Genomic DNA, 13,954 nt, shown 5'->3' on the forward strand with positions numbered 1-13,954 from the left:
AAGCACCATTTTAGTCAACCGAGCGTACCCTACGGCTAGACTGGCGACCACTGTGGCGTGGTATGCGTCGTTGACGAACGTTTTCCCCTCAGACATTATGTATATGATATAAAATATTAAAATTATAACATGATATGCGGGTCGACAGTGGGGCCTGCCGGCGGCGTGGGGGGTACCCCAACACCCCCAGAGTTTCCCTCACTGTGGGAGGGTACCCCCACGTATAACCATGTTATAACCACGGCAGCAGTTACGCCTACAGCCAACAACAGTCGGGTTGGGTTGGTCACTTTATGTTGGTTACACCACCGTTTTTTACCGGCAGCTACTCTCTTAGGATTCTTCTGTCTGGTTACTGTTGGGGGTACCTCCACTGAAGGGGTCACTTCCCTCACTGTGGGGGGTATCACCTCGGGAGGGGTTTCCCTCAGTTCCCCCACTGGGGTTTCCTGTGCAGCATCCATCTATACTATTATTATTATTCTTTCTCTCAAATTGACAATGTTTTGCTGTGATAATCGCCGCCGTCACTGGAGCCAACAACATACCATATTTGTGGTACAGCCCGCAGCTGATAGAGCTCACGGCGTGTTCGATAAAAGGGTCTTTCTCGAGGTCCTCCCACAGGTAAAGTCGGCGCTCTGGTGGAATGGGAAGGAAGTGTGATACAATACCGGTGTATATCTGGGTCATAGCCGATCCTATTGTCTTTGTCATTTCTGCTCCGAGCCGGGACTCGTATCTAGCGTACAGCTTATCGATTTCTTCGGCTGACATTTTGTGAATTTTATCCGGAGTGTAGTCTCCAAAGTAATGTTTGGCTTTGCCGCCAACAGTCAACGCCACCAGTTTCTCTCGCTTGGGGGAATCCCCCACACCCCCACTGGGGGAGACCCCCAACTGTTCGAGCAATTCCTCACACTCCATCTTATAATATAACAAGTAAGATTTAGTTTTAACTATATAATACCCGATGCAGACAAAACACAGAGAAATGAAGGTTAAGTTGCACACGACAAACACTTCAAATATCATAGCTATATGCTTAGCTTTGCTTAGCTTTGCTTAGCTTTAGCTTAGCTTTGCTTAGCTTTGCTTAGCATACTATATAAGCCACGGGTTGGTCGGTCTTTAGCACGAGCTTAGCGTGTTTAGTTTCAGCGAGCTGTTTCTTCACCCGTTCCCGTTCTAATTTACTCATCACATCGTTCTCTCTCAAACACTCCTCGAACGAATCCCTGTCCTTGCAGTGAAATAAGGCCACCCATCGCGTCTGCTCCCTGAGGTCTTTCAACACCGAGTTGAACTTCTGCGTTAGCACCCAGACGCTGTGATTTGCATGCCGGCCGGAGAAGGCCAGGTACGATAGCATGTCTCTCTTTTTTGTTATCTCGCGATTAGCGCTGCAGTCGTCCAGTATGAACAGCGTCGGTTCCCCTTTAAATTTCTCGTGAAGAGCTTTCAACCAGTCCTGCAGGCGTGTTCCAGGGTCGATTTTGTGTACGTCCGGGTCCGTCATCACCCAAGGTCGCGCGTACGTTTTATTCATGCTCAGAGTAGGGCACATGATAACGATGTTATCGAACACATCCTTGTAGTAACCCTCCAACATATCCAACACGAAAACGGTCTTCCCACAGCCAGTCTGCCCGCACACTATGGCGCAGTGTGGGTCAGTGGGCAGTTGTGGGTACCCCTGGGGGGTGTGGGGGTCTCCCCCACTAGTAGATGGCTTGCACGAATCTCCCATTGTCTATATTAAGTTGCGCGTCCATAATAACGTACAGATATAATTTCAACTTACCAGCGGGTTGAGCCTTCTTAGTAATCTGGATGGTTATCCCTTCGCTGCCGTTATCTATACGGCGCCCGCTACCGTGCAGTTTATCATCATCCGTGGATCGCATGTCCAACCATAGGGCGTACTTGGTGGTCAGGTATTCACCGATCTGCACGGAGCCGAGGTCCAGGTCCTTTGTTATATAATCCCCCACTGGTAGCTTTTTTATCTCATCCCACTGCTGGTGTGGTCTCATACCATGACTGAACAGCTGGTTGGGCACGCCCTCGATGGTCACTTCCACCTTTTCAATCTCGGGGTTGAAAAACTTCTCGCTGTCCCTCCGGAATGGCTCGTAATCCTCCACGGGGACGACCAGGATACCTTTCATCGATCGCGCCGGCACGTTCAGGTTGATATTCCACACAGTGTCGCTCTTATCTCGCACGACTGATCTATGCCTCAGTACGCGATCGTACAGGATAGCCATCTTCCCAGAGTACTGGCTTCGAACCTGCCTGGCCAGCTCCGGGCTAGTGACCATGTCGAACTCCAGAGAGATGTTGTCTATGGCATAACTGGCCTCATCACCGTTCGACGTAATCACTACTTTGCTATAGTCGTTAAACGTGAGCTCATATTCGAGCCTATCACCCAGCGCGGCCTGGTAAAACGGCGCGTGTCCCGTGAGCAACTCGAAGTCTAGCGGCACGCAGAATCGATTCCCGTATGCTCGAGCGATGGCCTTTTCACCGTCCGATAGCTTGTCTAGCTGGTCTGGCGTGAAGACATACCCTACGCGCGCCTGGGTTGATTTGCTGATACCCTGGTACACATCATTGACTCGTTCTCCCTCGCTTTTCCAGAGATCCTTGTAGCAGTGAAACACGTCGCTGTCGTCGATACTCAGCACCTCGTTACCGCTGATCTTGACGGTCGTTTTCTTGATGATGGCTCGACCCACGTTCCGCACTAGCGCGCGTTTGTCGTTGTCGGAGGTCAACGTGATATTGAACGCCAGTCGAACAGTGCCTGGTACAATGAGGTCATTCTCACCAAGGTTTGGAAATCTAACCAGCAGAGTTTGATTCTGGTCTATCTTGCTGGGATTGTTGGTGATGGTCACCGACTGGCGCACGGCTCTGGCGCCTAATGGCTCTCTCAATCTTCTGAAAGGATCTAATTTTCTGCCGTACATTGTTATATATAAATAAAATATATTTAAATACTAATGGATGAAGACATAGATATGACGGAGATGCCGGGCGCTAGTGCCCAGGCATTCGATGATGAGCAGGAGACCTCATTTACTAGTTCACCATTGAACCAAGAACTCTTGGAAACAACGGTAAATGATTATTACGAAAGTTTAAGAAGAGATAAAAACTACGTTGAACCACAGGGCCGATACCATAAGAATTTTTTTGTTGATACAAAGGGTGTTCTACGCCTTAAGTCTGACCCAGGGGTTGACCTCTTTAACAAGAGCAATAAAAAACCACTGGCCTTGTCAACTCTAGCCAGCCGCCATGGTGTCGAATTTATCCGTAAAAATCTAAACATGAATGATTACGGTGGTGCAATACCTAAGGCCGTTAAAGAAGATCTGCAAGCTACCAGATCCCACCTCACCACTAGAGATGAAATGACACCACAGCGTGCTACAGAAGCCTCGGACAGCATAGAAAAACTGTTGAGCACCTACTGGGACAAACCGTTACCGGGGTTTGACTTTCCGGTAAGGGAACTGCGCGGCTTAGACGAAGCCGTGAAACGCGTGCGTGGAGAACTCGTGAACAACATGGGGAAACTGAACGAAATCGACGAGCACATCGCTAGGGAAAAAACCAAACTCAACGAAACTGAAAACGATGATATGAAGCGTCGTATCAATGAACGACTACGCGATTTAGAAGACGAGAGACGTACACGATTGGAATCCGCTTCCTCGAATCGTGAACAGCTTCGATCCCAGATCAGTCGTATTCGGGAAACAATCGATAGAATACTGAATGAGGATACAACTTTAGCCAACAGGATTCGGATATTGTTCCGGGAGCAAGGGATCACCATCGCCAGCATTCTGACTGCATTGGGTTTCATCATATCAACCCTGGTGGTGTCACTGGTGGGAGGAACCCCCACACCCCCCACACCTGGCGGCGGCGGAACTCCAAGTGGCGGTGGGGGTGTTAAAGACTGGATAAAAAAACTCGGGGAACGCCTAGCTAAACTGGCTGGTAAAGCCGCCGAAGCCCTTCCCGGCATCCTGGGTAGCATCGTCTCGTGGTTGTTGAGCGCTCTGGCTAAAACTGCCACGTGGTTCAGTCAAAACCTGTGGGCAGCCATCGTCGCCGTGGCTGGTCTGGCGTACGTAGCGGCTAAGAAATTTTTAACCAAATAAGTCCCAAAGCTACCCCACCAACCGCCAGGGCCGTTTTATTATCAATATGCTGCTGATAGGGGGGTACCCCCACATGCATATGGGGGTGTGTGGGGGGCACATGAACTTTAGACTCCGGGGGTGGCGCCACTATACCCGTTTCACGTGGTGGAATGTGGGAGATATAGGGGGAGTTAATATCGGGGTTGATACCCAACTTTTGATCCTTCGTGGCTATGACTATTTTGTTGTTATAACCCACCACTTTTTTTACTCTCAGTTGCATATCACTCGGAGCCATGTACAGCCCCACGCCGAACACGTAATTGACTTTCGATCTGGCGTATTCTAACACGTTTTGGCTAAAACTGCCACGTGGTTCAGTCAAAACCTGTGGGCAGCCATCGTCGCCGTGGCTGGTCTGGCGTACGTAGCGGCTAAGAAATTTTTAACCAAATAAGTCCCAAAGCTACCCCACCAACCGCCAGGGCCGTTTTATTATCAATATGCTGCTGATAGGGGGGTACCCCCACATGCATATGGGGGTGTGTGGGGGGCACATGAACTTTAGACTCCGGGGGTGGCGCCACTATACCCGTTTCACGTGGTGGAATGTGGGAGATATAGGGGGAGTTAATATCGGGGTTGATACCCAACTTTTGATCCTTCGTGGCTATGACTATTTTGTTGTTATAACCCACCACTTTTTTTACTCTCAGTTGCATATCACTCGGAGCCATGTACAGCCCCACGCCGAACACGTAATTGACTTTCGATCTGGCGTATTCTAACACGTTTTGGTAACGGTCGATGGCCCGCGGGAGATCAACTGGAGAATTGATAGCATCCTCAACGTTGGAAACGAACTGTGTCTGAGCGTCGTAAGCAGTTCCCTTACCGATGATGTTGGAACGCGTCATCGACTGCGCACCCAACAGCGCCCACACGTACGTTCGAATCGAGTTGTTCAACCTGACTACCCCGGCACGAGTGAATCCTTTCGACGTGTCCAGCATGAACATTTTCCACCCGTCTGAGGTTGACTGCTCCACTTTCTGGACTGTGAAAGTAACCCCACTTTTAAAGTTCATACGATCATCCCTCCATTCATTACTCGACAAAGCAAAGTCCTGGCGTAGTATATCTCGTTTCAGTAAATCATCACTGACTTCTTTCACTGGTCGCCCCCCATCATAAGGAATACCCAACCCGTGGTTCGGACCCGGCAAACGCCAATCCGTCTTCGGGTTTATTTCGAATTCATTGCAAATACGTTCGTAGGCCCGTCTTTTGTACCCGTTGTTTATTGCTTTCCACCCATTGTCTTGTGGGAGGGGGACGCTGATCTCTTTAAGGATACGTCTGACCTGGTAGTACACGTGGAATTTGAACACAGACTGACTCAGCGGTCCACGCCGAGTGTCGGTCAATGTCACACCACACCCCGTTGTAGCGCACCACACGGCAAAGTTTAATTGATTCTGCCAGAACTGCATAGGGTTGTTGAACCAAGCGTGGACTGCCTCAATGTTAGTCACCGAAAGCTTATACTGATCGAACACATCTAAAAACTGGGCATTGAAATACAACCCAGGAGCAACCACGATCTTCATGGGGGAGAAATCTACATCCAGTTTAGGGTAAAACACACCAGGGGAATACATTTTAAAAACTATTATATAATGAGCATATATACTCTAACATGTACATAACACTTCCAGGAATAACGAGCGGTGAGGCCGTTCAGCTGACGCACGCGATCGATAACACGTCAGGTCAACTCGAAGTCGCACTCTGCGATATCACCTACCTACCGCAATGGACTAACATCAACGCCAGCAACAATAAGCTGTTCGTCAGTGGGGCTCGCAGTCAGATAACTGACGGCTACTACAGCGTGTGCTCTCTAAACGACGAGGTCTTCAAACCCCTGGGAGCCGAACTCAAGATGAACGACTCAAACGGCACAGTGGTGTTAATCAACAACGGAAGAACCTCCTTGAGGCTCGGCCGACCATTAGCGAGGATACTCGGTATGTCTCCTGACGAGATAAAACCAACAACAACCGTCACAGGTACGAAGTTACCCGGCCTAGTACCGTACCGAGAGCTGTACATTCATCTCGGTCAGGTGAGCACAACGTACAACATTCAAGGAGGTCACCCTTCCACTATACTGAGAGCAGTGCCGGTGAAAACTGAGAAATACAACGACGGTAGAACCGAGTCGTTTTCACCACGGCAGTATAAGAGATTAACCCAGGGCAACATACCTGAGCTGACAATATCGGTGTTAGATATAAATCATAATCCTGTAAATATAGGATACCTCAGCTTAACGCTTCATGTAAAATGACCAGCGCACAAGGGCCCGGAGTGAAAAAATGCGTCAATATCGGGCTCTCCGACCTCGGAGACACGCGCGGTAAATCGTACGCCTTACAACTGAAAAACAACATTTACAAACGCGTTGAAATCCCCTCCGGTGGAACCCTAAGTGATATAGTAGATACCACAAGAGCAACAGTCAACACTAAGTACGCCCTTGTCAACACCGGTAATAATAATTGGATAATATACCCATCGTTCGGGGGTAAACTGTTCGACTTAGACGATGTTGAGAGCACTACCGTCGCCCGAAACAAGCCATATATGCTCGTCTTCACCGAAGATGACAAGTGGGTGTTGTTACCCGATAACGACTGGTTTCTCAATATTAGACTCGTCTCCCCTTACGTGTTTACTGATAACAAAGACAACCACCTAAACAAAGTCGTGAACAATGGAACCCTGCTCGTGGCTTACGTCCCAACTCAGAGACGTAGCGTAGTCGTCAGCCCAGTCAACACTATAGCAGCCCACATGCTATCGAGTAAACTGACCATACAAAACGTGACATTGCAGTTGGTGTCTGAATTCGAAGGCGTGGTTAAGATACTAGAGAGTCTACCGGCAAACTCAACACTGATCATCAAAGTCTACCTAGGGGAACCATCGGGGAATGATGTCGAGATCGTGAATGGGATCAAACTCGGGTGGGTGAAACGACACCAGTATCAAGTTTGCAACGTTTACGTGCGGGTGGGTGTTGGAGCCGACACCAGTCTGGAGGGGGTCAACGTGATCGTGGAAAACAAGATATCACTAACCAAGATCTTCCTGCCTGACAACATACACTTCATGGGTATGAAGTTCACCCCTGAATTATTATCAAAAACCCAGTTGGAAATTATATCGTAATAGTATAATAATGACCAGTCATCGTCCCAACACTACACTTAACGACCTAGGAGATACGGAGGGATTCGATCAGCCTGGTGAGGAAGATGAATTATACATCCTGCACTTCAAAGACAACGTGTACAGACGGGTGCCGTTACCAGATTTAAAAGAGCCCAAATGGCTGATCAACTTAACATTCACCTCACCTTATATCACATTAAATAATGGGGTTGTCTCTAAGATTAAGAACAACGGTATCTGGGCCGGGGATTTCATTCCGGAGAATACATTAGTACACATAGCATCTACTGGTTACGAAAAAAAGGGGTTAAGTGCTTATCCAAACAATAAATTAACATTTAGCAGTAATCTTGATAGAATATGCTCCCCTTTCACCCTCATCATAGAAGTCTTCTTTACGTCTTTATTCCATGGAACCTCCCCAATAGTACACCAAATTTTACCCGGGGTGTCAATACGCTGGTCTTACATAGACCAATATTGTCGTATTGTTATACAACGGGATACCACGGGTCCTATAAACCACTTAATAAGCCTCCGTGGGGTTTCTATTACAACAGGAAATTCTATTAGCCTCTCACCTATTGCCCTGACTAATAGTCTAGAACTTGTAGACTTCAAATTCATTGATAGATTTTTAACTGAAACCCAATTAAAATATCTTTCAAAATATACATTATAGGATGGGTCTGTACCCAGTCGTAGAGGAAGTAGCGAAGACGCTGGAAACCGTAGATGGGTTCCGCTTGAGGCAGTTATGTGATGTGAAACGTCAACTAGAACAAGACCGTGACACGCGGAAAGCACTATGTAAGAAGTACAATAGAGCTTTCAATATCGTGGACGGGGCTGACACTACCCTTATGGCAACCAGCATGGGACTAGGGGCGGCAGGCGTTGGGTTGTTGGCTACCATCGTGGCCGCACCTATAGTGCTAGGTATTGAAATAACGGCAGGGGTGGCAGGGTTGGCAGGATTGGCGCTTAAGTTAGTATCACGTAGACTTCATCGTAAGGCATTGAAACACGACGAGATCAGGGTTCTGGCCGAAGCAAAGCTGAACACAGTGAGTGAGCGTATTTCCACGGCACTCTCTGACAGTAAGATCTCAGAAGAGGAGTTTCGTTCAATCCTCTCTGAACTCAAAAAATATAACGGAATGAAACAAGATATTCGATCCAAGTCTCGTAAGTCTGCTATCAGCGAGGATGAGAAAAAAAAGTACATAGAACAGGGGATACAAAAAGCCCAGCAAGCCTTTATTATGAACACCAAAGAGATCGTAGGCGGTTCACGTTAAACTGTTTCATCGATATAAACGTGACATAGGCACAGTGTTACCTCCAACACACGTTAAGTAGTAGGGGTAATGTATCTATACCAGCCGGGGAACACGAGGGTGATAGCCGTAAGCGGGCCACCGATCCTATATGGTCAGTCAAAACTTACAACATAGATAAAGTGGATATGAAAGCCGACGAACCTAATTTGTACTACTTGAGGGGTGGGCCGGGTAGGGGGTTTGTAAGAGAAGAATTATTGATCGTACCGTACGGCACAGTGTTACCTCCAACACACGTTAAGTAGTAGGGGTAATAGTAGCAAGAGCTAATGGCCCAACCAAAGCCTTATTTAGTAAATAAGGCTTTGTAGAGACATTTCTTGAAAGTGGTCCAGAACTGTCATTGTATATACTACTTTTTTATATAATATAGACCACACAATCAAGTGATCAATATCATGAGCATCATTCTACACTATTGGGATACAATGACGTGTCAACCAAGTCAGCAAGTCTGACCACCCGATCCTGTTAGTTTCCTTATAAAACAAGCATGGGTTACTGAAGATCAGTTCTAGCCCTGATCTTCATGGGTCTAACACAAGTGACCTTCCACAAGGCATCTATGTGTCAATGTACAGAAGTAATGCTTTGCAGACCATTGTGATGTTATCTGCAAACATGACATTGAATACAATTGAAATAATTGGCTCACCTTAAGCACACCTTCAGCAGTGAACATACGCAGGTCATAGCTGGGTGTCCAGGACGCCTGGGACACCACATAGGACACCCCTAGCGACACCTTGTGTTCACCTTCACTCTCCAGCACAATGGTGCATTCTCTGAAAAAATAACAACCAAACACTAACAACAGAGTCTTGACAATGGTACAATGTGGAGCTCATAACTGGAGGCTTGACACTGTTACAGTGTATGGAGTCCATGGCTGGAGACTTGACACTGGTACACTGTGTGGAGCCCATAACTGGAGGCTTGACACTGGTACAGTGTTTGGGGCCCATGGCTGGAAGCATAACACTGGTACACTGTGTGGAGCCCATAACTGGAGGCTTGACACTGGTACAGTGTTTGGAGCCCATGGCTGGAAGCATGACACTGGTACACTGTGTGGAGCTTGTCTGGAGGCCTGACACCGGTACAGTGTATGGAGCTCATGCCTGGAGGCTTGACACTGGCACAATGTATGGAGTCCATGTCTGGAGGCTTGACACTGGTATGATGTGTTGAGCACACGTCTGGAAGCTTAACACCGGTACAATATATGGAGTCCATGTCTGGAGGCTTGACAATAGTACTTTGTGTGGAGCTCATGCTTGCAGGCATGGAGGCATTGACTCTGGTACTTTGTGTGAAGCCCATGTCTGGAGGCTAGACAATTCTACATTGTGTGGAGCATATGCCTGGAAGCTTGACACTGGTACAGTGTGTGGAGCCCATGTCTGGGGTCCCTTGATGTCATATCACCACAGTATTGACTACAGTGGCATCAAACCATACACAGGCATTAACGCAGATTGTATTTCAATGTTAGCAGTGCAAAATAGATCACCTGATTAATGGTTAAGTCTTAATATGCGAGTACAGCAATACCTGAAGTTGTCTCAAATAACTGATCTATAACCAAGAAGGTGTTGAAGTAGAGATAAAAAAAACCACAAGAACATAAACCCCAGGTTTCATATCTCATCTAGACATTTCTGGAATATTAGATCAGAAATGCTATACAAACATGTCTTCCGCAGTCAATAACACCATGATGCATCAATAATGCAACATGTAAATGTCAAAATTCACATTCAAAATGACACGTCAGAAAACTGTAAAGTTGACAACAAGTAATCCAACATACCTTGACTCAGCCTGATTACCCCTATTTGCTCTCAGTTCTGAAAGGTTGCTGGTGGCTGCTCCAATCTTCTTATCAAGTTTAGATAATTGTTCGGCCAGCTCCAGCCTGGTTGTCTCGAGTTTGCTGCCTTCGTCCTTGTACATCTGAAGGAAGTCTGTCACACCCTGGAAGTAGGCTGTGTCCAGGTTGGTGCTCTTGTTCTGGAATGCAGGGTTTAGGAATTAAGACTCCATTACCAGCCAGTTCTGAGTGGGTGAGTGAGTGAGTGAGTGAGTGAGAAGTTTTTCTCCATACTCAGCAATGTTCAAGCTATATGGCGACGCTCTGTAAATAATCAAGTCTGGACCAGACAATACAGTGATCAACAGCATGAGCATCAATCTACGTAATCAGGATACTTGTCAGCCAACTCTGTGAGCCTGACTACCCAGTCCCTCTAGTTGCCTCTAATGACAAGCATGGGTTACTGAAGATCAGTTGTAACCCTGATCTTCACGGGTCAGCCATATCTTAAGCCAGTTTTGAACGAATATGAGCTGGGATGCTTAACAAAAGATACATGGACATCAAAATGTACTATAATCACTTATGGGAGATGATAAAGACGATGAACCAACATATCCGCATTATACAAATACCTGATTAACAAAAACTAAATTTGTTCCATTCATCAAATTTGAGACAAAGCAACTGAACATTAAATGTTGGCAGAGTCTTCCAAAAGACACAAATTGCAATCAGCTGCAAACGATTCAATATGTAAAATAGTTTAAGGAATGCAGTGAAAATTGGTAATAAATTGGTAATAAATGTGCACATGCAAACTATTGAAACAGCTAATCAAGTTTTTTTCAAACTTTGTGCACTATAACCGTCATTTCATGACATCATATGATTGGTAATGATACAGCTTCTCAACTGAGAGTTTGCCAGTTTCAGTGGGTAATATTTTTTCCAGTTTTCACCCCTGGAAGGGGTGACACAGAAACTTGATGAAGCGTCATTGACCAATGAAATCAAACTATTGCATATGAAGGTAAGATAATGGTAGGTGTTTTTCTCTGTTTTGCATGTTTATGGATGAAAATGTTTACTCAGGTGTTTTAATACATGACTCTTTACTTTCGTAGACTTGGACACGGTGTTCCCAAAGTTTTCCAGCAGTTTCCATTGTTTGTTCATAACATTCTGCCTGGCTTCAATTTGATCTTTTTCCTTCTTTAAGTCGTCAATCTGTGTCTCCAGTTCCCTCTCCTTGCTGGAAATGTCGGCCTCATCCGGTGTGGTACGCTTTTTCTGGAATGTCACCTCGGCTATTGTTGCCTGCCCTGTCCCTTCGACTCTACAACAAAAACACAATCATAAACCTACTTCCCATATTTGTGGCCTGTATCTCTGATAATTACATTCTACATCTAAATCTTGCCAATATTTAGCGATCAAAACTTGTTAAAGTAAACCATTCCAAAAATGAAGGGGATATTCCATTTTGAGAACATACCATTAGCCAATTCCAATACATGTGACAAGAAGTAGGATTATAATATCCACACAGATGAAACATTTCCAATGGAATAGAATCAATTGGCGCATTTTCTCCTGTCTTCTCTTCATCATAAGTCTCCTCTGTAAGGCTTTATCATTTGCATATTATCGATCTTGGAAACCTAATATCCTGGTTTTTGAATGGTATGTGACACAAAACCTTTCGTGTCTGAGATAATATTGAATGAAATATGACTTACGTTCAGTTAAATGTTTTGACAGCATATGCAATCTGCATGAAATAAAGCATGGCAATACACAAATACTCCATGTGCCCCAATGATTACAAGAGGACACACCTGAACACACTTGAATATAAATCAAACCTTTTCAAGGTCTAATTCTGCATTGATGTCACCATTATGATGTTTAAGTTACATTTTTGTGATATTCTGGTGGGTTTTACTGTCCCTTGATAGGTTTTCATAGTGAGGGAGTGTGTGACTGTGAGAGAGTTTAGTTTTAGGCAACACTCAGCAATATTCCAGCTATATAGCGGCGGTCTGTAAATAATTGAGTCTGGACCAGACAATCCAGTGATCAGCAACATGAGCATTGATCTGTATCTTTTGGGAACTGATGACATGTTAACCAAGTCAGCGAGTCTGACCACCCAATCATGTTAGTCACCTCTTATGACAAGCATAGTCAGTCGCCTTTTATGGCAAGCATGAGTTGCTGAAGGCCTATTCCACCTGGACCTTGATTGGTCACAGGTTTTTAAAGTTTATCAGAACAGAATGTAACAGAATTAAATGATTTCATCACAATGTGGCTGAAATATTTCCTATAAGACGTTAAATATTACCTCACTTACTCACTCACTCCAGAAAGTTACAATATATACTGTGTTGATTTAGATTATGAGCTAAAAATTGTAACATTTGGACATCAAATAAGTGTCAAATTTGAAGCTGAGTATATAGACTGCATATAACGTGCACGTGAAACACGTTCATTTAAATCAGATTTCGATCATCTTTTCTATTCACGTTGCCATGGTTACTGCATGTACACATTCATATAATTATTTCACAATGCCTGCTTCCAATGACTGTAAAAGCCGTCAAGATAGATGTTCCTTATTTTGGTTGAAACATATGAGAGAGAAAAATGAAATTGTGATAATAAAATCCACTCCCCAAGTCACACTGTTAGATTAATGATAATCGCGGAATATGGAATCTCACCTGATGGAATCCGAGTCGATGCTCGCCGGCAGTTGTTTGAGGACAATTTCATTGACACCTTTGACGACGCTAGTATGGATCTGACGACATACTTCCGCCCTGTCGGAATATACTGTTACTTTCTCCACTGGACATTCAGGTGACAGGAAGACATTCTCCTTTATCTTATCACTCTTTTCGTCTGCCATGGTCGATTACAGAAACTCTTCTACAGTTATCTGAACCCGTGAAATGTTTCAACAAGGAATAAGGAATTCGCAATACATATTTCTACACACGTTGACAAATGTCTGTTGGTTTATAGAAAAGGACGTCGCGTGATCAGGTACTTCCGCAGTGCACGAATATACTCGTAACCCAAGCGTGACGCGTACGCCTCCTTTTTATCTGTACAAAAACATGCGATGACTGGGATTTCATCTTTTTAACTGGCATTATGCTTACTGCACGAGCCAGTTCAGTCTGGTTGCCGGCGTTAGCGCAGCAGACCAAGGGAACCAGGCTGGAGCCTGTTAGGCATTCGTCACCACTCGCCCCTTCCAATAACCTCCAGTCAGTTTGTTCCGGAAAAACACAGATGCCAGGTGGCAGGCACTGTTCCATCATATTGTTTCAACGAGTGTAGCGTTAGCAAATAATATCACAAAACCTTTAATT

The 13,954-nt window shown here is 45.4% G+C and overlaps 1 protein-coding gene across 2 annotated transcripts in view; it reads right to left on the reverse strand.

Moving 5' to 3' along the window:
* The window catches only part of LOC137286297 (protein F37C4.5-like), a 29,310-nt gene extending 15,549 nt beyond the window's left edge, over nucleotides 1–13,761 (reverse strand). The window contains exons 1-4 of one of the 2 annotated variants that reach the window (XM_067818071.1): nucleotides 13,298–13,761; nucleotides 11,685–11,904; nucleotides 10,563–10,762; nucleotides 9,405–9,534 (exon numbers count right to left, since the gene is read on the reverse strand). In XM_067818071.1, the coding sequence (XP_067674172.1) occupies nucleotides 9,405–9,534; nucleotides 10,563–10,762; nucleotides 11,685–11,904; nucleotides 13,298–13,485 (738 nt within the window). In that variant the 5' untranslated portion in view covers nucleotides 13,486–13,761. The remainder of the gene's footprint in view (nucleotides 1–9,404; nucleotides 9,535–10,562; nucleotides 10,763–11,684; nucleotides 11,905–13,297) is intronic. The other variant, XM_067818070.1, reaches the window with a different exon arrangement.
* Nucleotides 13,762–13,954: the final 193 nt, after the last annotated feature.

This window comes from Haliotis asinina, chromosome 6 (assembly GCF_037392515.1).
Source record: "Haliotis asinina isolate JCU_RB_2024 chromosome 6, JCU_Hal_asi_v2, whole genome shotgun sequence".
In the NCBI taxonomy this organism is placed as follows: domain Eukaryota; kingdom Metazoa; phylum Mollusca; class Gastropoda; order Lepetellida; family Haliotidae; genus Haliotis; species Haliotis asinina.